Here is a 20,274-nt window from a genome sequence, read left to right as displayed (position 1 = left end):
TCAAAGTAATATTTCTTAATTTAATTTTATTGTTGAACTTAAAATCTTGAACTTTCAAAATATCTACTTATATACATAACTAAATTCTAAATTTAAAATACATTTATCGGTTAAATAAATAGAAAAAGATTCAACAAAAAAATCGTACGAAATTATTTATTTTTACATTATAGAAACCGAAGCTGTGACCGAATTCTCTCACATCGATTCGAACTCATACATTCGGATTCGAGTAATTTTACTAAATAAATAGACGCTCGATTTGCGCCTCTTTTAAATAGCTTTCATCCTCTCTCTCTCCCTTTTTCCCTTCAACACAATATACGACGAATATACATATAAAACGCGACTATTCCATTGATTTAATTCGGCGATTAATTAAAGTAAATTCAACTCGGCTCATTAAATGACAGCGATATACGGGTCTCTGTCTGAACTTTTAATAAGCCAGAGCGATGCGTAATTAATCGTACGTTTCGTTTAAATCTCCTCGTAATGTACTTCGTGTATCGTATCGCGTTGATATAAAATGACAAATCCTCGTTATATGCATTAAGCAGAATTAATGATGTTTGCCGACTCTCTTCTTACCACTATAAAATGCGGTTGAGAGCTTAATGTACCAATCTAGAGAAAAAGCGTCCGCAATTATACATTTTTCTCCTAACGGCCACAACCTAGTTCCATCAATAAATGTCTACTTCTGGAATGAAGTGCCGTTATCTGAAACTACTTAACCTTCTTGCCATCGGCGACCGGTAATTGCCCATCTTAAATTTCTGTAGCGGGGCGAAAAAATGATTAACGGTCCCCGGGATTCTTTATCGCTCAACTTCCATACTTTAGCGCAAAGTACATTAAGACCGATATATAATGCGTAGAATGAAGTCAGGATGGCGAGTTTCGAAAAACTTCACGAGGAGATATTATCTCCCTTTTACGTCATTTATAATATAATGTCCTTCTTTTAATTTTATTTTTATTTTTATTTATTTGATTATACCTTCGACGATACATTCATTCATTGATCGGTCATTTTTTACTTTACACAATATTCAATATTATAAGCATCATCTATTTAGTATATAAAAAAAAAAATTTAATTAATTGCACGAAATGTAAGCAATTACGAATGATTTTTATTTAAAATCATTCTCCGACTTTTTACAAAATTACGGAAAAACTTTCTCGCGTATATTAATGAGTTTTATTACGCGGTATAAGAGATTCGTCACTATTCAGTCGAGATTTTAATATATAATTGTCTGCGCGCTCTTCTGCAGAAACTTTCACAAGTTTCTTGTGAGAAACGATGGATATTACCGAGGTTCTATCCGGAATTCAAAAATATAACTAATTCGCCGTATGAATTTTGCATTTGCACTCAATAGTGTGCAAAGTAGATGCTTCCAGTTGTTTATTGTATTTGATATGTAAAGTATATCATTCCCTCAAAAGGAGGTAGACTTGAAATATATCTTGATTCTAGTATCTAGTTTGCTTTTTGATTTATTGAAAGACTCTCTAGTTAGATGCAAATATACTTTTATTCTTTATTTATGAATCATTAAAACCATTTAAATTTTAAGCAGGAATAAACTCTTGAGACTAACTAAAATCAAGGTTGAAAAAGTTCTCGCGATTTTTTCATCTCTCGAATCGGAGATTTTTAGACTTTTAAACAGGTGATAATAATTTTGCAAAATTAATTTTTTGAAATAACCACGATATAATTTATTTAGCATGGTTGAAATTTCTTTGTTACAGTAACGAAATTCATCCGAATTGGGATAGCTGACAAGAACGACAATCCCCCGTACTTCGACAAGGGCCTCTACGAGGCAGAGGTAGATGAAAATGAAGACATTCAGCACACGGTACTCACCGTCACCGCCAAAGATCACGACGAGTGTAAGTACTTGATTGATATTGCCGCATTAATATCGCTTTCATTTGCTTAATATACAGTCAAAGTTATAATAAAATTTATAATCCACGTAGATATGTAATTATGTGAATTTCTGTCGATATATTTTTTCAACGACCTGTCTAAATAAATATGCACAATTAATTATAAATTATAATTTAATAGATTATATATTTTTTTACATTTTATAATATAATAAATTTATAATTAATTATGATTATAAATTTATTATATTATAAAATGTAAAAAATTATATAATATTTATATATTTATATTTATATATTTATATATAATATATTTTTTTACATTTTATAATCTATTAAATGATAATAATTTATATAATATATAAACTAGTAATACATAAATATTATTTTATATAATTATGTTATTTAGACAGATCGCTGAAATATATGTGTTCGAAGATATTTTAAATAATATACGCTTCTCAAAATAATTAAAGGATAAGAAAAATTGTCGAAAAAATAGGCAAATTTTAAATAGCTGTTAAACTTTGTTTCGGAAAATGATAATTTAAATTTTAAAAAAGGGTTTTAAAGCTTGAAATCTCTACTTGGCAAAAAACCACAGCCAAGTTTGGGGTATTAGGAGGCACAAAAATTTCAGTCGATAAAATTTTTGTAGTCACCTTACGTAACTTTTTTTCAAAGTTTAAACAGAAAGAAGAAAACTCGAATTTTTTCGTTATTTTCATCTATTTGTAAAAAGTACGAGTTAAAAAAAATTCAATTTGAGATAACTTGATGAGGAAAGATCGAAATTTAAATTTAAAAAAAGATTTTGCAGGGAAAATTTCAGGCTTTAACGTGCAAACGTCAAAAAATTTTTTTATCTTGTGTATGCGATATGTCTATAAAAGTGAGAGAAAATTTTCCATTTCGTTATGTTGTCGTTCGTCGTTTTCTGTATGTAAAAAATATCAGAATTGGACGAAATGAAAAAAGCTATGACTTTTCGAAAGATGAGATTTCAAGCTTGAAAATTCTTTTTTAAAATTTAAATTATCATTTTCCGAAACAAAATTAGTTATTTAAAATTTGCCCATTTTTGGACAATTTTTTTATCCTTTAATTTTTTGAGGAGTGTATATTAATTCTAAAAATATATATGAGCTTCGAATTATGATCTTTGTTTCTTGCAAGATGAGAAGTTTAATGTGATGCAAGTATAATGTTTTTATGAAATTATATCATTTTCAGCTATGATATTTCATACAGAAGGAGTATCATTTCTGAAAATTCGAATTATTCCATTTGTTCTTCAACGTATAGTCTAAAATTTACAATTACATTTGTATCATGAAAATTTTGATTCTCATTTCGGTCGAGACACTTCAGCTCGATAATAAAACGCGATTTGTGAGGATTGTATTTGCAATATGCTCTGTATGTAAATTAAACAAAGTTTCCCCTGGTGCATTTAATTTATTTCGATATTTTATCTTTTTGAGTGTGGTGAAATATATACACAAATTTGCACAGTTTTATAGCCGAAAAACATTTCGTTCGTGATTCAATAAATATTAATAATGTTAACGAAATTAATATCTGTATTCCTCAATGTATAATAAGCATACAAGAAATATTCACATATTTTATTCAGACTGTATCCTTTTTAAACGTAGCCCAACATTGCGTAAACACATTAACGTGATGGTACGTGACGGGTGATGCAGGCTCTATGCAATTAAAATCCCGTATAAATAAATGCATCGCGTTCTCTCCTACGTGTGTGTACGTGTGCATGTCATTATTTTCTTCCATATTTATTGTTCCAATTAAAAATCACGCAAATAACGCTGTATACACACCTTAAATTACGCATCGAGGGAATAATGACGGCGGATGTTGAAAACTAAATTTCATTAAAATCAAATTTGAACATATTACACGATACGAAAAGTAATATACAAGATCGATTTTAATGAATATTATTTTTGTCAACATTTTATTGCAAATTCGTATTTATAAAACGAATTCGAATTATCGGTGAGTCAGATCGAGAATAAAATTGAGGAGATGGGGTGAAACGATCGAAGGCGACACCGCCTGTATCTCCGAACTTTGTTACGCGATAAAACTCCCTCGCAGAGAGAACTTTTATCTTGAAATTCATTCGATTGCGAGCGAATGTTGGAAAGAAAAAAAGAGCGAGAGCGAGAGGAAAAGTCGCGCGCGAGACTTGCTTTTATTAAAAGCGCACCCTCCTTTCTCTATTCCAGCCTCGCGTATTCGATACGAGATCACGAGCGGGAACATAGGCGGTGCATTCGCCGTGAAAAACATGACCGGCGCCATTTACGTCGCGGGTGCGTTGGACTATGAGACGAGGAAGAGGGTTGGTATCCCCATTAATGTCATTCGAGCGTGCCGACTGGACACTTTTACTCCCTAGCTCCTTTATAGCTTGGCGTCTTTGTTTACGTTCAGCAATTATTTAAAGTGACACCCCTTACAGAAGAATGAACCTAATAACAAGTCTTTTTTTTCTGCATTTTTTAATCATTAATTATATATATATATATATATTTTTTTTTTAATTATTTGGACAATAAAAGCAGCAGATACTTTACTCCACTTTATAGCTTCCTTAGTGCCTTTATTTATGTTCAGATATTATTTAATGTGACTCCTTACAGAAGAATAGATCTAACGATAAATCTTTTTTTTTTGCGTTTTTTAAGAATGATCTTTAAGGATAATTTATTATAGTTTCATTATTTGAGAGCAATATAAGAGAGGAGTTAAGTATCTTTATTTTTGTTCAGAAATTATTTAAGGTATCACCCTTTATAGAAGAATAGAAGCTTAACAATAAATCTTTTTTCTGCATTTTTCAAAAATGATCTTTAATTATAATTATATAATTAATTTTTTTTGGACAGTATAAAAAAGGAGATAATTTAATTCACTTTAGATTTTATTGTTAGTGTCAGTCTTTTTTACGTTCAGAAGCCATTTAAAGTAATAAATTTAATAATAAAGCTTTCTTTTTTATACATTTTCAAAAAATCGTCTCTTTTGAAGATTAATTATAATTATTTTTTATTATTTTTTTCACATTACTTATATATGCAATATTAAAATAGGTCTTTGATACAGTATAAGAATGAAATAATCTCATTTAATGTAATAAAAATAAAATTGCAGTTTAATTAATTATTTTTTTGAAATTTTTTTATACACATAGAAGATATTTAATAGACGTAGAAGAATTCGAAAGAATGGTACATTCTTCACGATAAAATTCGCGCGTGCTTTTTGCAGTACGAGCTTCGGCTTACTGCCTCGGATAACTTGAAGGAGAATTACACGACGGTTGTAATTCACGTGAAGGACGTAAACGACAACCCGCCTGTCTTCGAGCGACCAAATTACAGAACACAAATTACGGAGGAGGACGACAGGACTCTGCCGAAACGCGTGCTCGGGGTAATTGTTCTCTCTCCTTATGTAACATTGAACTTGTGTAGTCTGAATGAACATTTACCGCTGACCACGACGCATTTACGGTAAATTTGCAATTAATATTTGATCCTCAGGTAACTGCGACTGACGGGGATAAGGACAGACCGCAGAACATTGTCTACTTCCTAACCGGGCAAGGTATCGATCCCGATAATCCTGCTAACAGCAAGTTCGATATCAACCGTACGACCGGAGAGATCTTTGTTCTGAAGGTTTGTTTCCGAGTTCTATCAATATTATTTTTTTCTCGTAATGAATATTATTGCTAAAAAAAATTCTTGCAATATATGACAATTGCACAAAATTATCAACGTATATTATAGAGCAATAATTTCAGCAAGATATAATTTTATTAATATAAATACATATTTATTGATGCATTTTTGTGCATTATTACATTCTCCAATAAATAATCAATACCGGTAATCGAATTTAAAAAAAATTATCATCAGTGTTCCTTATATCAATACAAAATAAATTAGCGTAACATCGCGATCTTTGTTCTGAAGGTTTGTTTCCAAGTTCTATCAATATTATTTTTTTCTCGTAATGAATATTATTGCTAAAAAAATTCTTGCAATATATGACAATTGCACAAAATTATCAACGTATATTATAGAGCAATAATTTCAGCAAGATATAATTTTATTAATATAAATACATATTTATTAATGCATTTTTGCGCATTATTACATTCTCCAATAAATAATCAATACCGGTAATCGAATTTAAAAAACAATGTTTCTTATATCAATACAAAATAAATTAGCGTAACAGAATTAAATTCTGAGATATGTTTTACTGTTTAACGAAGATTTTATTTGAAATGAAAAAAGAAAATTTTCTCTCACTAATGTTATTATTTATATTTATACAACAATAAAATTTTAGCTTTGTGTTTAATTAATACTTGTAATCGAATTAAACAAAAATGACACCGGTGTTCCTTTTACTAATAATTATAAAATAAAAACTGACGTAACAGAATTAAACAGCTTTATCGAATTAATTTAAAAAATGTTCAGTAGATAACGTCATCATGATTTAAGTAATGTGAGATGGATTTTACTTTAACGAAGGGTTGATTTAAAATTAAAAAAAAAAATAAAAAGATGATTCAATTATCTCTCTTCATAAGTCAAAGATTAATTTTAAATCGATATTTAAACACCTGACGTAATCCGACAGCTGTTGACGCAGAAATTAATTCTTCCTTAACTACAGAATGCATATATTTGTGCACGTGTGTGCACTATTGCAATATCGCGATGGAATAATAATTCAAATATCGGCTCCGCGAGATGATATTGAGTTTCGGGTAAAGACTGGGTCAATATATGACATCCTCGCCTAGAGAATCCTACGTTTGACTGGCTTCTCCAAACGATCCTCATGTGACTCTCCTTTTTCTTCCTGTAGCCGCTTGACAGAGATCAACCGACTGGTCGACCGCAGTGGCGATTCACCGTGTTTGCTCAAGACGAGGGTGGAGAGGGTCTTGTGGGTTATGCCGACGTTCAGGTTAATCTCAAGGACATCAATGACAACGCTCCAATATTCCCGCAAGGAGTCTACTTCGGCAACGTCACCGAGAACGGCACCGCAGGTTTGTGGGAAAACTGAAACAATCCAATAAACAAAATCCATAAAAATCTCTAGAGACAAAACTTCAACGTTAGCTTATAATGAGTTAAATAGACTAGATGAAAAGAGTTTATCTTAAAATATATAGATTAAAAATTCAATTTCTTATTCTTATCGATATAAAAGGGTGGAATTTTATGGATTAATATGCTTTTGATTTTCTTTTTTTATTAGGAATGGTTGTGATGACAATGACAGCCGTGGATTATGATGATCCGAGCGAAGGTACGAATGCAAGGCTCATTTATTCCATCGAGAAGAATGTCATCGAGGAGGAGACTGGCTCGCCCATTTTCGAGATTGAGTCGGAAACTGGTGTAATCAAGACTGCAGTATGCTGCTTGGACCGAGAACGTACACCGGATTATTCTATACAAGTCGTTGCAATGGATGGAGGGGGGTTAAAAGGTAGAATTTTCTTTCAATTCCATTTTCAATTCAATTTTAGTAGGAATAACTTAATTTTCAAAATTTATCGCACAGATTCTTCTCTAATTACAGTTATTAGTAATGTCGCATTTAGTAGATTTTCATGTCAGATGGTATCGAAAAGAAAGAGGATTTAATAATATAATTCGTGATAAATTTTATTCAGCAGAATATTAATCGTAGAAAAAAGTAAAAAGAGGCATTGTTTCTACATTTTATACTTTTTTATTATGCTTTACATTTCAACGGGCTAAGAACGTCAATTGTGTTTTGTATGTATCTTACAAGTCACGTTCCGGTTTCAAGTATTCATTCGAAAAAGTTGGAAGTCCGCACCCGCCGTGTGCATAGAACTAGGCTATTTCCGGGCGGATTTTGCATATTTTAAGCGTTTCCGCGGGATATTCCCATCCGAGAACATTATTGTAGAACATTGCATATGCTTTTCCTCTCAGGTACCGGGACGGCATCGATACGGGTAAAAGATATAAACGATATGCCGCCAGCATTTACGAAAGAGGAGTGGTTTACCGAGGTGGACGAAACAGAGGGGCCAGATCTGCCGGAAATGCCGATACTCACTGTTACCGTTCACGACGAAGATGAGACCAATAAATTCCAATACAAGGTATCTCTCGCATTTCTGCGCGATATAACTATTTTCAATCGGACGCAAAGTTAAATAAGAATGGATACAATAAAGTTTGATAGTAGAATGCAATTATAAATATTGAAATTGTTAGTAATTTCGCAAAGTATTTTAGCACATTTATTATTCTTGCTACTACTTTCCAATAATTGAAATAATACAATCGTTGTGTCTTCTATTCAATGCCAATAAATAAGTCAAGCGATTAAAGGGTGAATATTTATCGCGGCTTTCAGGTAATCGAAAACAGTGGTTACGGTGCTGATAAATTTACCATGGTACGAAACAACGATGGCACAGGATCATTGAAAATTGTACAGTCGCTGGATTACGAGGACCAACTGCAGAGTAACGGCTTTAGATTTAGAATACAAGTGAACGATAAGGTGAGTAATGAGGGAATTAAAAGAAATATATAAAAAAATTAAGAACTTGAATACAAAGAAAATTTGTAGTATAATTTAATTAAATATATCTTTCTCTCTTCAAAAAACTTTTTTAATTAAATTTTACAAAACTTTTTAAGAAGATTTTAGTCTAATAAATTACGAGAAAAGTATTCAATGGAAGTGACTCTTCATATTCTGAGCTGATCAGTAAATATTTTTTTAGGGCGAAGACAACGATAATGACAAGTACCACGTGGCCTATTCTTGGGTAGTTGTGAAATTGCGAGACATCAACGACAATCAACCACAATTTGAGAAAGCCAATATCGAAACTACTGTCCCGGAGAACGCCCGCATAGGTAGCAGCCTGGAAACGTTCAAAGCCACTGATCCAGACCAAGGTGGAAAGAGCAAGGTCTCCTATTCTATTGATAGAAGTTCCGATCGAAAGAGGCAGTTCTTCATCAATGAAAATGGCACCGTATCGATACAGAGAAGTCTAGATCGCGAAGAGACGCCTCGACATCAGGTAAATTATAAAATGTCGATGTAAATTAACAGATATAAATTATTACATATACATTCAATTATTATTAAATAATCGTAATGAAAATCATAAACGGTTTGCTGCCCTTAGGTTAAAATTTTGGCGATCGATGATGGAATACCACCTAAGACCGCGACAGCCACTTTGACAGTCGTTGTACAAGACATTAATGACAATCCGCCGAGGTTCCTCAAGGACTATCGTCCAGTTTTACCCGAATACGCACAAACGAAGAAGGTCGTCGAGATTCTTGCTACCGATGACGATGACCGGTCGAGGAGCAACGGCCCTCCATTCACTTTCAGGATGGATCCTAATGCAAACGATGTTATCAGAGCTAGCTTCAAAGTTGAAAGCGATAACAGTAAGTTTGATTAATACAAAATTATAATATTTAAAGTAATTTGCTACAAGTTTTCTCTCCAATATTTTTATGCTCTAAATTATTTTTTGAGAATGTGTCATTTGTACTATTTTATAGTAAAATATTTTAATATTGAAAATATAATATATCCATCACTCATATTCTTGCTATTTTGCAGAGGGAGCCAATGGAGATGGAATGGCTGTAGTGTCATCCTTACGATCCTTTGACAGGGAACAACAGAAGGAGTTTTTAATCCCCATCGTCATCAAGGATTCTGGAAATCCTTCTATGTCTGGGACCAGTACCTTAACAGTTATCATAGGGGATGTTAATGATAATAAAATGCAGCCTGGTTCTAAGGAAATCTTTGTATATAATTACGCAGTATGTATTTACATTAAATTTTATTAATTACATTCAGATTTTAGTTGTAAATTCTAACTGCACTCTCTTACATTATGGTTTCTCGATGTAATAAATGATCTAATTATTTCATAATTAATTTTCAGGGACAATCGCCAGATACCGAAATAGGTAGGGTGTATGTGTACGATCTGGACGACTGGGACTTACCGGATAAGAAATTTTATTGGGAAGGACTGGAACACGCGCAATTTAGACTCGATGAGGATACAGGAATGATTTACATGAAGTCCGGCACGCACGATGGCAAATATCATCTACGGTTTAAGGTCTACGATCGGAAGCACACGCAAACGGACGTACCTGCGAACGTGACTGTCACCGTGAAGAGTATTCCGCATGAAGCAGTATTAAACTCAGGGTCGGTTCGAATATCAGGGATAACGGACGAAGATTTTATTCGAGTCTGGAATTATCAGGTGAGAAAATATATATATTTATATATATATAACTTATTAATATATTTTTATTAATAAAATCTTTTCAAATTTATTTTAATCAGAAGAATAATATGAGATTTTTTCAATGTTCACAGAATCAAACTTTATCTAGGAGCAAAGCGGATCTGTTTAAGGACAAGCTGTCGCATCTGTTGAGCATAGACAGGGATAATGTAGACGTGTTCAGCGTTCAATTAAGGAGAGTACATCCACCATTGACAGATGTTAGATTTGCTGCACATGGTTCGCTGTACTATAAACCAGTCAGGCTTAATGGCATGGTACTTATGCATCGTGAAGAGGTAAATTTCATCAATAAGTCGCAAAAAAAAATTTAACAAGTTTTTAAATAGTGTCGATTAAAATCGCATTTTTAATTGGCAGATCGAGAAAGACGTGGGTATCAATATAACTATGGTCGGCATCGACGAGTGTTACTACGAAAATGAGATGTGTGAAGGTAGCTGTACAAACACCCTTGACATCAGCAACCTGCCATACATGGTGAACGCAAACAGAACTGCCCTTGTTGGTGTACGAGTGGATGTGATAGCCGAATGTACCTGTGGAGCACGAAACTTCAGTAAGGGAGAGTCCTGCAGGAACAGTCCTTGTTACAATGGTGGACGCTGTGTGGAAGATCGGTTTGGATTATCGTAAGTGTGAAAATCAAGCAAATTTCATATCACTAACATTATATGCATTTATATGAATTTTTGTTCTTCGATCGTCAACGATAGTTCATGCGTTTTTTCCTTTTACTATTTTAGATGTCAATGTCCATCTGGTTACAATGGTCCGAGGTGTCAACAAACTGCCAGAAGTTTCCGAGGCAACGGTTGGGCGTGGTATCCTGCTTTGGAAATGTGCGACAACAGTCACTTGAGCTTCGAATTTATTACAAAGAAGCCCGACGGATTATTATTGTACAATGGTCCAATCGTTCCTCCTGAAACCGATGAAGTAATGGTTTCCGGTAAGGTTTTCATTCTTTTACATTTTAATTATGTCATCAGTTAAAATTAACAATGTCTTAATAATCTTTTCTTATCGCGCCAACAGATTTTATTTCGGTCGAATTGGAACGTGGTGCACCGAGGTTGCTGATCGATTTTGGTTCCGGCACTTTGGAATTGAAGGTGAAACCAAAACAACCCTTGGACAACGGCGAGTGGCATCGACTCGATATTTTCTGGAATACAGAGGTAAAAATAATCCGTAGCTCTTCGCTTCTTGATTCTCCTTCATAAATTCGAAGCGATTTTAAACGTGGGTTTTATTTTCTGCAGACTGTAAAACTCATCATCGATTACTGCAAAACTGCAAATATATCCGAGTTGGAGGATGGAAGCCCGCCGGAATTCATCGACAATAGTTGCCAGGCTACGGGAACGGTGCCACCCTTCAATGAATATCTGAACGTGAACGCGCCTCTGCAGATCGGTGGACTTTACGTGGAACAATTCGACCCTACGCACTACAAATGGAAACACATGCCGGTCGGGAAGGGCTTCGACGGCTGCATTAAGAACCTCTTCCACAACAGCAAACTGTACGATCTCGCTCATCCGGGTCTGTCGCGAAACAGCGTCGCCGGTTGTCCGCAAACAGAAGAGATCTGCAATAATCAAGAATCGACGTTCCGTTGCTGGGAGCACGGCACCTGCGTAGGCAGCTTCACCGACGCGAAGTGCCAGTGCAATCCTGGCTGGACCGGTCCTGGATGTATGACACCGACAATTCCGACCACCTTCAAGCCGCAGAGCTACGTCAAGTACGCGTTATCCTTCGAGCCGGACAAATATTCCACGCAGATACAATTGAGATTCCGCACTCGCGAGATTCACGGTGAACTCTTTAGAGTGAGCGATCAACACAACAGGGAATACGCTATTTTGGAAGTGAGTGTTTGACGTATTTTATAATTGTAAAATTAATTGTTCTTTAGTAACAATTTTTCTTTGTAATTTTCTTTATGAAATTTATTTTTATTTAAGTAAAATTCATTGAGAAAGGTAGAACAGCTGATATGACTATCCTTGTAATTCCAGATCAAAGACAGTAGACTGCACTTCAGGTATAATCTGAACAGTCTTAGAACAGAGGAGCGAGATATCTGGCTCTCGGCGATAGCCGTTGATGACGGGCAATGGCATACAGTGCGGGTATCAAGATACGGATCTGCAGCTACCCTGGAACTGGACGGTGGCGAAGGACGAAGATTCAACGAGACCTTCTCCTTCGAAGGACATCAGTGGCTCCTGGTGGACAAGCAGGAAGGTGTCTACGCTGGTGGCAAAGCGGAATATACTGGTGTCCGCACATTTGAGGTTTATGCGGACTATCAGAAAGGTAAGTTGGGTCATTTTGCAAAAAAAGTAATTATAAATATGCATGTAATAATCTTTAATTGAATTTCGACTTGTTTTAATACAGGAAAGTTGTTGCTATGTCTACAAATTTTTTTTTAAATAAAAATTTCAGGTTGCTTGGACGACATAAGATTAGAAGGAAAACATCTTCCGTTACCACCTGCCATGAACGGGACACAGTGGGGTCAGGCAACGATGGCGCGAAACTTGGAAAGGAACTGTCCATCGAATAAACCGTGCGCCAACGTCATTTGCCAAGATCCTTTCGAGTGCATCGATCTGTGGAACGAGTATGACTGCACGTGAGTATCACTTTTACACTCTACGTCTTTTATTTCTGCGACACTGTTACGATATTATATATATTTTTCTTATCTTGCACAGCTGCGGAGAAGGAAGGATTCCATCGCCGGATAATAAAGGATGTATGGACAAGAATGAGTGCATCGACTATCCTTGCTTGAATGGTGGTAGATGCATCAATCAGGATCCGCGATTCCGATATCGATGCATCTGTCCTGATGGTTTCTGGGGTGAAAACTGCGAACTGGTGCAAGAAGGTCAAACGCTTAAGCTGAGTATGGGTGCACTGGCAGCCATTCTCGTCTGTCTGCTGATCATTCTTGGTTAGTATAGTCAATCTGGTCGATTATATCGAATATTTTGAATGCTAAATAAGTTTATAACGCATGCTTTTTATATTATTTTTATTATTCCAAATTTTTATTGATTTTTTATTGATTTTTTATTTTATGTTTGAGCACGTCCAATTATGTTTCAGTTATATTTGCTGCGGCACACATACAGTCAGCTGATTGATCGAAAAATAAAACAAATTGCATTACGAAAGCTTATATGTTTCTTTATTTTCTTTTCCTTTTACACCATTTTCTCTTTGCGCTCTCTTTGAAAACTGCTTTAATTTTTGTTTCGCGCTAATAAAAACTGCACTTTTAAAAATCTTTCAAAATAAGCTTTCGTTTAAAAAAAATGATGTTTTACCTGACAAGATTGATATCCGCTTTGTACATTGCAACATCGTAAAACTTATGTTTCCGCGATGGACTTTGTTACCCTTTGCACTTGCTTGAACTCCTTGAAAAGAGAAGTATTACTTTGACATTGATAAAATGATGAATTTTTTTGCACATTTAATAATACGAATTATTTTATCTATTTCAGTTCTCGTGTTGGTGTTCGTCGTCTACAACAGAAGACGAGAATCTCACATAAAGTATCCTGGTCCGGATGATGACGTGAGGGAGAATATTATCAACTACGATGACGAGGGTGGCGGAGAGGATGACATGACTGCGTTCGACATCACGCCTCTGCAGATCCCGATCGGTGGCCCGATTCCGGAAATGGGCGGCAAGATGCCTCCGTGTAAAGTGGCCTGTACGCATTTTGTGTTTTTCATTATTTTTTTTTATGAGAACTGATAACAACAAGAATACATCTCATTTCTTTAGATCCACTTGGACCGGAACCGAATGTCGGCATCTTCATCGAGGATCATAAGAAGAGAGCCGACAGTGACCCGAATGCACCGCCCTTCGATGATTTGCGAAATTACGCTTACGAGGGTGGCGGAAGTACCGCGGGATCTCTGGAATCATTAGCCTCCGGTATGTGAAAAGGAGAATTTTGGAAATATTTATTTTGAAGAAATCAGCATCTTTCGAAAAATCTTTCCTTTTATTCTTAAGAATACATTTGCAAATTAAGAATAAATAAATATTGAAATGTAATTATTAATAAAATCATGCAGATACAAATATATAAACAATTTATTAATTAGAAAAATATATAAATAAATATACTGTAAATTAATAAATATTGAAATATAATTATTCATCAAATCATGCAGGTACGGATGACGAGCAACACGAGTACGAGTATTTAGGCGCCTGGGGTCCGAGATTCGACAAACTGGCCGACATGTACGGTCCCGCGGAGGAGATAAGCGAAGAGGAGGACTAAGTTAGCGTCCAAAAAAAAAAAAAAAAACAATACAGCCGAGTAGTCTCTACATTACACCACACCAAGTCACGCGATCCATATCATCCGAATGAGTAGTGCTCTTGATCTTGATCGAGGCGACCCTGAACCTCGTCGAAATCGTGGGGATCAGGGCTCTACATCACGAACATTCGGAGGATCTCGAGGGATGCACGCGCGAAAATCCTCGCGCGAGAGTGATGAATTTCTCGAGGAGCGGCAGCATATATATTCTCATAGTTGTGTGCGGCTAGTGAAAGTACTATGACACACGCGACGTTAAATGTTACGTCACACGTCGCAGTGTCATCCGCGGTGCGTGCACAAAAAAAAAACACATACAACACACGCACATATATATATACATACATACTCGGGGTCGAAAAAAAGGCGAACGTTGCAATAAAATGCGATGGTTAAGACGAATGGTAGAGATGTTTAATGAGAAGGCGGAGAGAGAGAGAGAAAAAGGTCGCAGCATACCTATATCTGTATAGTACGTTATGTAACGTAAAGCAACGTGTAGTGAAATATCCAAAGATTTACGTGACGAAATTTTTTCTAACGGATCCTTCCCTCCTCCCTCCCTCATTGCATCAATTCCTCGCTCATCGATCACTATCGGGGTAAATTATTCCTCTCTTCCTCCCTTCATTCACCCCCTCTTCTCCCCGCGTGCGTACACTTATATATACATACATATATACGTGTAGGTGTATATCACGTTGTTGTCATCAGTGTTGGATCTTAGATCAGCGTGTCGTCCTCGCGCAACCGGGATCGTTTATTTATTTATTTATCGTCGCGATTCGGGCGAACGCGTTAGATGTGTTGTAACGATTAATCAAGGGCATTCACACTCCCATATACACATACACATAGACCACAGATACATGTTAACACGATATCAATCCTCTCAGCGTATCATGATTCGTCAGCGACGACTTCTGTCGCCCAAACTTTTTTTTTAGTTCTTCGTTCTTTTGCACGAGTCCTCCCACAGGACACGACGTATCCTCGATGAGTACATTTCTCATTGTCCTGAAAGCGAAGGAGTCCTAAGAACAGTGCACTCTCGTTCGTGACGGACGATCCTACCGTAGATAGTCTGCCATAATAGGGATTAACATTAAGGTATCGTTAGTTGTCGCGACATCGGCTCATTGTCGTCATTGTCATCGTCATCACCATCCTCATTAGTGATAGTATTATATACTATTAAATATTATATAATATATATTATAAATATTTATATATATATATAGAAGAGCGCACGAAGCGGAAAAGCGAGAAAGTCCAAGCAAAGAGAGATGAGGGAAAGAAAGCTCACAGAGAAAGAGCACGAGTTTACCGTGTGCGTAATGTAATTATTATAATTTTAATATAGCGAACGTAAAAAAAAAATCTAAGTATAAATACAAATATATATATATATATATATAAATATATATATAAATATAAATATAAATACAAATATATATTATACATACAGACAGAGGACACGTACGAACATACAGACAACACGAGAAAAATGAGATGAATACGCATCCGCTAAACTATGCTCACGTTGATATATCTCGAAATAGTTTTAATATTTATTTTACGTCATCGAAGAGAGAGGGGAGATATAGGAGAATTTGGAACGCGAAAAGGCACGACGGGATGATACATGAGATAATAGAAGTGCACGAGGAGGGAACCGGAAAAAAATGTAGGATTTCGGATTCTAGTCATCCCGAATTGGATTTCCTTAACGTTCTCCATAAAAATAATACTAGTACGGTAAAATTATAAAATTTCTATCTAACGCTAAATTGTCGAAAATTCTTTTTTTTTTTCTTTTACTTCGATTTAAAAAGATATGAAAATCAATATATAAAAAATAGGGGAGAAATGTCAATTTTAGATTAGATTGAATTAGTGAATTAAGGATACTTCAGATTTTTTATCTCGATAAAGTTAGAAGAATAGAGAATGAAAGTGAATCAATCGACCTAAAAAAAGAGATCCTTAAATAAGAAGCGGAATAATCCTCGTGCACACTGAATTATGTCGTCGCAGCCTTTCGCGTAAAAGATTTTCCACGCACTGAGCCCCGACTGAAACCTGTAAAATTCTCAATGGGAATTATTAATAGTCAATTTATTACCAGTTAGAGAGAGAAAGAGAGAGAGAGAAAGAGATGGCGTTATAAAGATGTACGTCGTAAGCACTTGTACGAATATTGTAATTAACATGTGTATGAGTGTGTCGGCGCGCGCAGTATCCTGCGTCAACGCTGTATAACTGTCCTACCGATGATCGTGTTTGCGTATGGTTTCTCAACGAATTTGTGATATTAAGTTGCGTATGTCTACTACATCTACCTATTTAAATACACGTCCCGCGTACAATCGTTGCCTCCCGAGGGCTGCGAGCACCGAGCTCTGACGCATCCAACGAAGAAACATTTTTTTAGACTTAGAATTTATATGAATAACCAGTTTCAAGGGAAACAGCTATGAAATAACTGTTGCAATTTCCAATTTCTTTATATCTAAATTAGTGAATAGATTAATGATAGAGAATTTTGAAGAAATAGATTTTTTCGCATTACAACAAATGTCCGAACATAATTTTATCATGCAATAAATCCCATGCGAGCAATAAGTTCACTAGCAATACATACAAGTTCAGTTTTACATGTGTCATCGTAAAAATTTGAGTTTATTTAACTCGATCGTGTATTCGTAATAAAAATTGATTGCATAAAGAATTCTCGAAAAGAGAAAGATATACAGATGTATCTTAATGCACCAAAATAGATAAAAAGATTTATTTTTGGAGACAAATGGGTTATTTGAAGAGCTTAAAGAAATCGCCGAAAATTTTTTCATCTCATAAATTTTAATTAATTCTAATCTTATATTTTTTAAAGACTTTTGTATATATACAGTTTATTATTTGAAAAACTGTCATGATCTCTCGGTGCCCGCACGCCCGATTCATCCTAGGTTTATTCATTCCTTGTCATGTGCTCGAACCTGTAGATTCTAAGCAGAGACAGTATTTGAATGGGGATTATTATTAAAGAACGAAAGAATTATCGTTGAGTAAAACTGTATTGAGTAGCGCGCGAGCGCGCGTTGCGTGTGTGCAGTGGCAAAAAAGAAAAAAAAGAAAGAAAAAAAGGCAGTCCGATTATATACGAGTAAACACACGTCGATGAAGATGCGATCGACTTGAGGATCAAGATAAAGATAAAATTTCTGGTCCCTTTAATTTAAAACGTATAATCCAAAATGGATATCGATTGATCTAAATAATAATGAGAACGATTTTTCGATTGTTAAAGTGTCAATGTATTCGATCTTCGTTTGGAGATATAAATTATTCCAAGCGGATTTCATCTAATTAAATTTACAAACTGGATACAGCGATCGAGATTTCGCGTACCCTTTCGTTTTACGCAAAGATTTTTGCGATAACAGTTGATCTATGCATCGACGAGGCATCGAAGTCTCCTCCGTTCGCTCGACCCGAGTACACCTCCGATAGTTTCGCTAGTAAAAACATTGCGAAGGACTTGTGCGCCTAGCGCGACGATGGCAAGAGATCGGAATCTAAAGTTCCGAAGTGATGGCTGAAGGAATGCAAAGATTGAAACCGGTACTTTAACAGCGCGAAAATATCTGTGAGACGTCTTCAACGACATTTAAAATATACTTCTGCAAGATTCAATATTTTTTCCTTATATTGATCATTTTTAAATACCTTCATAATATGTTTAATAATATTTTGAATTGATTTCAGTATAATCACGATAAATTAAAATTTCTCGATACGATAAAAAAAGATAGTCTTTATATATGTAAATAATTTATTTATATATAATTATTATATATATATAATAATTTATATTTAAGTAAAAAATAATTTAATTTTAAAATTTATTTATTACACATGTATAAGATTGTAATATTCTAATAAGATCATATAATATGTTGTATGTATCATTCGTAAAAATCGTCAGTTGACGTATCTAAAGTATCTAACGCTAAAAATCGGTTTCAATTTTTGCGTGAGATCTTCAAAAAGTTTATATAAATCAGAAAAAAGAGATAAAAAGAAATACACGATTTCATTTGCGATCGACTGACTTTACTCGTACTTACTTTTAACGAGCAGTGTTGAAGATTTACGACGAAGAAAAATTAATAAAATAAACGACACGTTCCTTAAATCCATTCCAAAACGCAATTTCGCGTTGCTATTAATATAATTAATAGTCAAAAAAGAAAAAAAATTCGGCTCAAAGTTATTTATTGTCGTTTAGATTATAGTATCTGTGCTTGCTTGATTCGTGCGTGTAATTAAAAAAAAATTGGTAATATTGTAAATGAAGGCGCGAATTAATTGGAACATTTCCCTTTTTGTAATATATAGGGAAATTTACCGTCTAAGTATCGTACTTACGGAATTTTTTAAAAATGAAGATCTCATTTTTTTACATTGAATTTTATCGAAAAAGATCGGGATTAATCTTTTCGAAAATTTTTCGCAAAATATAAAAAAAGGAAAGGGATATTACGCTCATCCTACATATCCTCAACCCTTTCTCTGAGCACTGCCCAATCGTGCACAAAGATTATACTTTGTAAATGGGGTATTACAGGGCCGAGCGCGAGCGAAACTCATAATTAATGTAACTGACAATGAATTCCGTTCACAATTTCAAAGAGAGTTGAAATGAGAGACAGATGTGAGAAGGAAAGACAAAGAAAAATTTTGAAGAGGCATTATTCCAAGAACAAGAAGAAACTATTTTTATTTTTTATAAAATTGTATAATTTTTTTGCAAAAATAATATTTAAAAAATTAAGTTCTTAAATTATTGTTTTTATAAAAGTTAAACACAATAATAAATTATAAATGCATAATAATATTAATAATAATAAATGCAAATATGTAATGTTAAAATATACAAAGAGAAAAAATTTGATGAGATTAAAAATTAATTTTATTAAAATATTTCATTACGAGACATTAAAAAAAAAATGAAGCTTCAAAAATAATCGATTCTTACAATTTCAAGCAATTTATTCATATCTACGAGAAGTTCTTTCGTAATGGATTCATGGATTACATAGTGCCTCTTCGGAGCAACGCAAATAAACAATAATCGTAGAGCGAAAGAAAAAAAAGGAGAGATGGCATTATCTATTGATTGAAGAAAAGAGAGATCTGTAAAATATACATATTACTACATAATGTAACGCTGCCACTGAACACATCCCATTAGTACAATTACCGTATATAATAATAATAATTAATAATAATAATATTAATAACCTGCAGTATATACTGGGACACACCGTATTATTAATTAAATTGATATTTATTAATGATTATAATTATTACATTATTACCACTATATTATCTATACCATTTGTACTTTACACTTTAGTTCGAACGAAATAAATGCCTTCTTTTTCATAAAACGGCCGATGGAATGATAATGTTGTGGAAAGCGTATTTATTCTTATTAGATCCAAATACATTATCCCTTTTCCTTTTTTTTAAATTATTCGTAGGAATCATATATCAATGTGCGGAAATTAT

General features: G+C 34.3%; 1 protein-coding gene across 7 annotated transcripts in view; it reads left to right on the top strand.

The window, feature by feature from the left end:
* Window positions 1-20,171, top strand: part of LOC114929917 (neural-cadherin) — a 219,585-nt gene extending 199,414 nt beyond the window's left edge. For 6 of the 7 annotated variants that reach the window (XM_085489615.1, XM_085489612.1, XM_085489613.1 and 3 more), the window contains 23 exons: window positions 1,768-1,911; window positions 4,167-4,282; window positions 5,212-5,376; window positions 5,487-5,624; window positions 6,832-7,018; window positions 7,231-7,464; window positions 7,941-8,113; window positions 8,371-8,520; window positions 8,747-9,052; window positions 9,161-9,434; window positions 9,613-9,821; window positions 9,947-10,279; window positions 10,396-10,602; window positions 10,685-10,956; window positions 11,071-11,276; window positions 11,363-11,505; window positions 11,590-12,201; window positions 12,352-12,652; window positions 12,785-12,974; window positions 13,057-13,298; window positions 13,855-14,070; window positions 14,145-14,300; window positions 14,543-20,171. In XM_085489615.1, coding sequence (XP_085345741.1) covers window positions 1,768-1,911; window positions 4,167-4,282; window positions 5,212-5,376; window positions 5,487-5,624; window positions 6,832-7,018; window positions 7,231-7,464; window positions 7,941-8,113; window positions 8,371-8,520; window positions 8,747-9,052; window positions 9,161-9,434; window positions 9,613-9,821; window positions 9,947-10,279; window positions 10,396-10,602; window positions 10,685-10,956; window positions 11,071-11,276; window positions 11,363-11,505; window positions 11,590-12,201; window positions 12,352-12,652; window positions 12,785-12,974; window positions 13,057-13,298; window positions 13,855-14,070; window positions 14,145-14,300; window positions 14,543-14,655 — 5,087 coding nt within the window. In that variant the 3' untranslated portion in view covers window positions 14,656-20,171. Of the gene's footprint in view, window positions 1-1,767; window positions 1,912-4,166; window positions 4,283-5,211; window positions 5,377-5,486; window positions 5,625-6,831; window positions 7,019-7,230; window positions 7,465-7,940; window positions 8,114-8,370; window positions 8,521-8,746; window positions 9,053-9,160; window positions 9,435-9,612; window positions 9,822-9,946; window positions 10,280-10,395; window positions 10,603-10,684; window positions 10,957-11,070; window positions 11,277-11,362; window positions 11,506-11,589; window positions 12,202-12,351; window positions 12,653-12,784; window positions 12,975-13,056; window positions 13,299-13,453; window positions 13,527-13,854; window positions 14,071-14,144; window positions 14,301-14,542 lie in introns of those variants that run through there. The other variant, XM_085489616.1, reaches the window with a different exon arrangement.
* Window positions 20,172-20,274: the final 103 nt, after the last annotated feature.

Source organism: Nylanderia fulva, unplaced genomic scaffold (genome assembly GCF_048542155.1).
Source record: "Nylanderia fulva isolate GAGA-0341 unplaced genomic scaffold, ASM4854215v1 Scaffold9, whole genome shotgun sequence".
NCBI lineage: Eukaryota > Metazoa > Arthropoda > Insecta > Hymenoptera > Formicidae > Nylanderia > Nylanderia fulva.
This window is presented reverse-complemented; position numbering and strand designations above follow the sequence as displayed.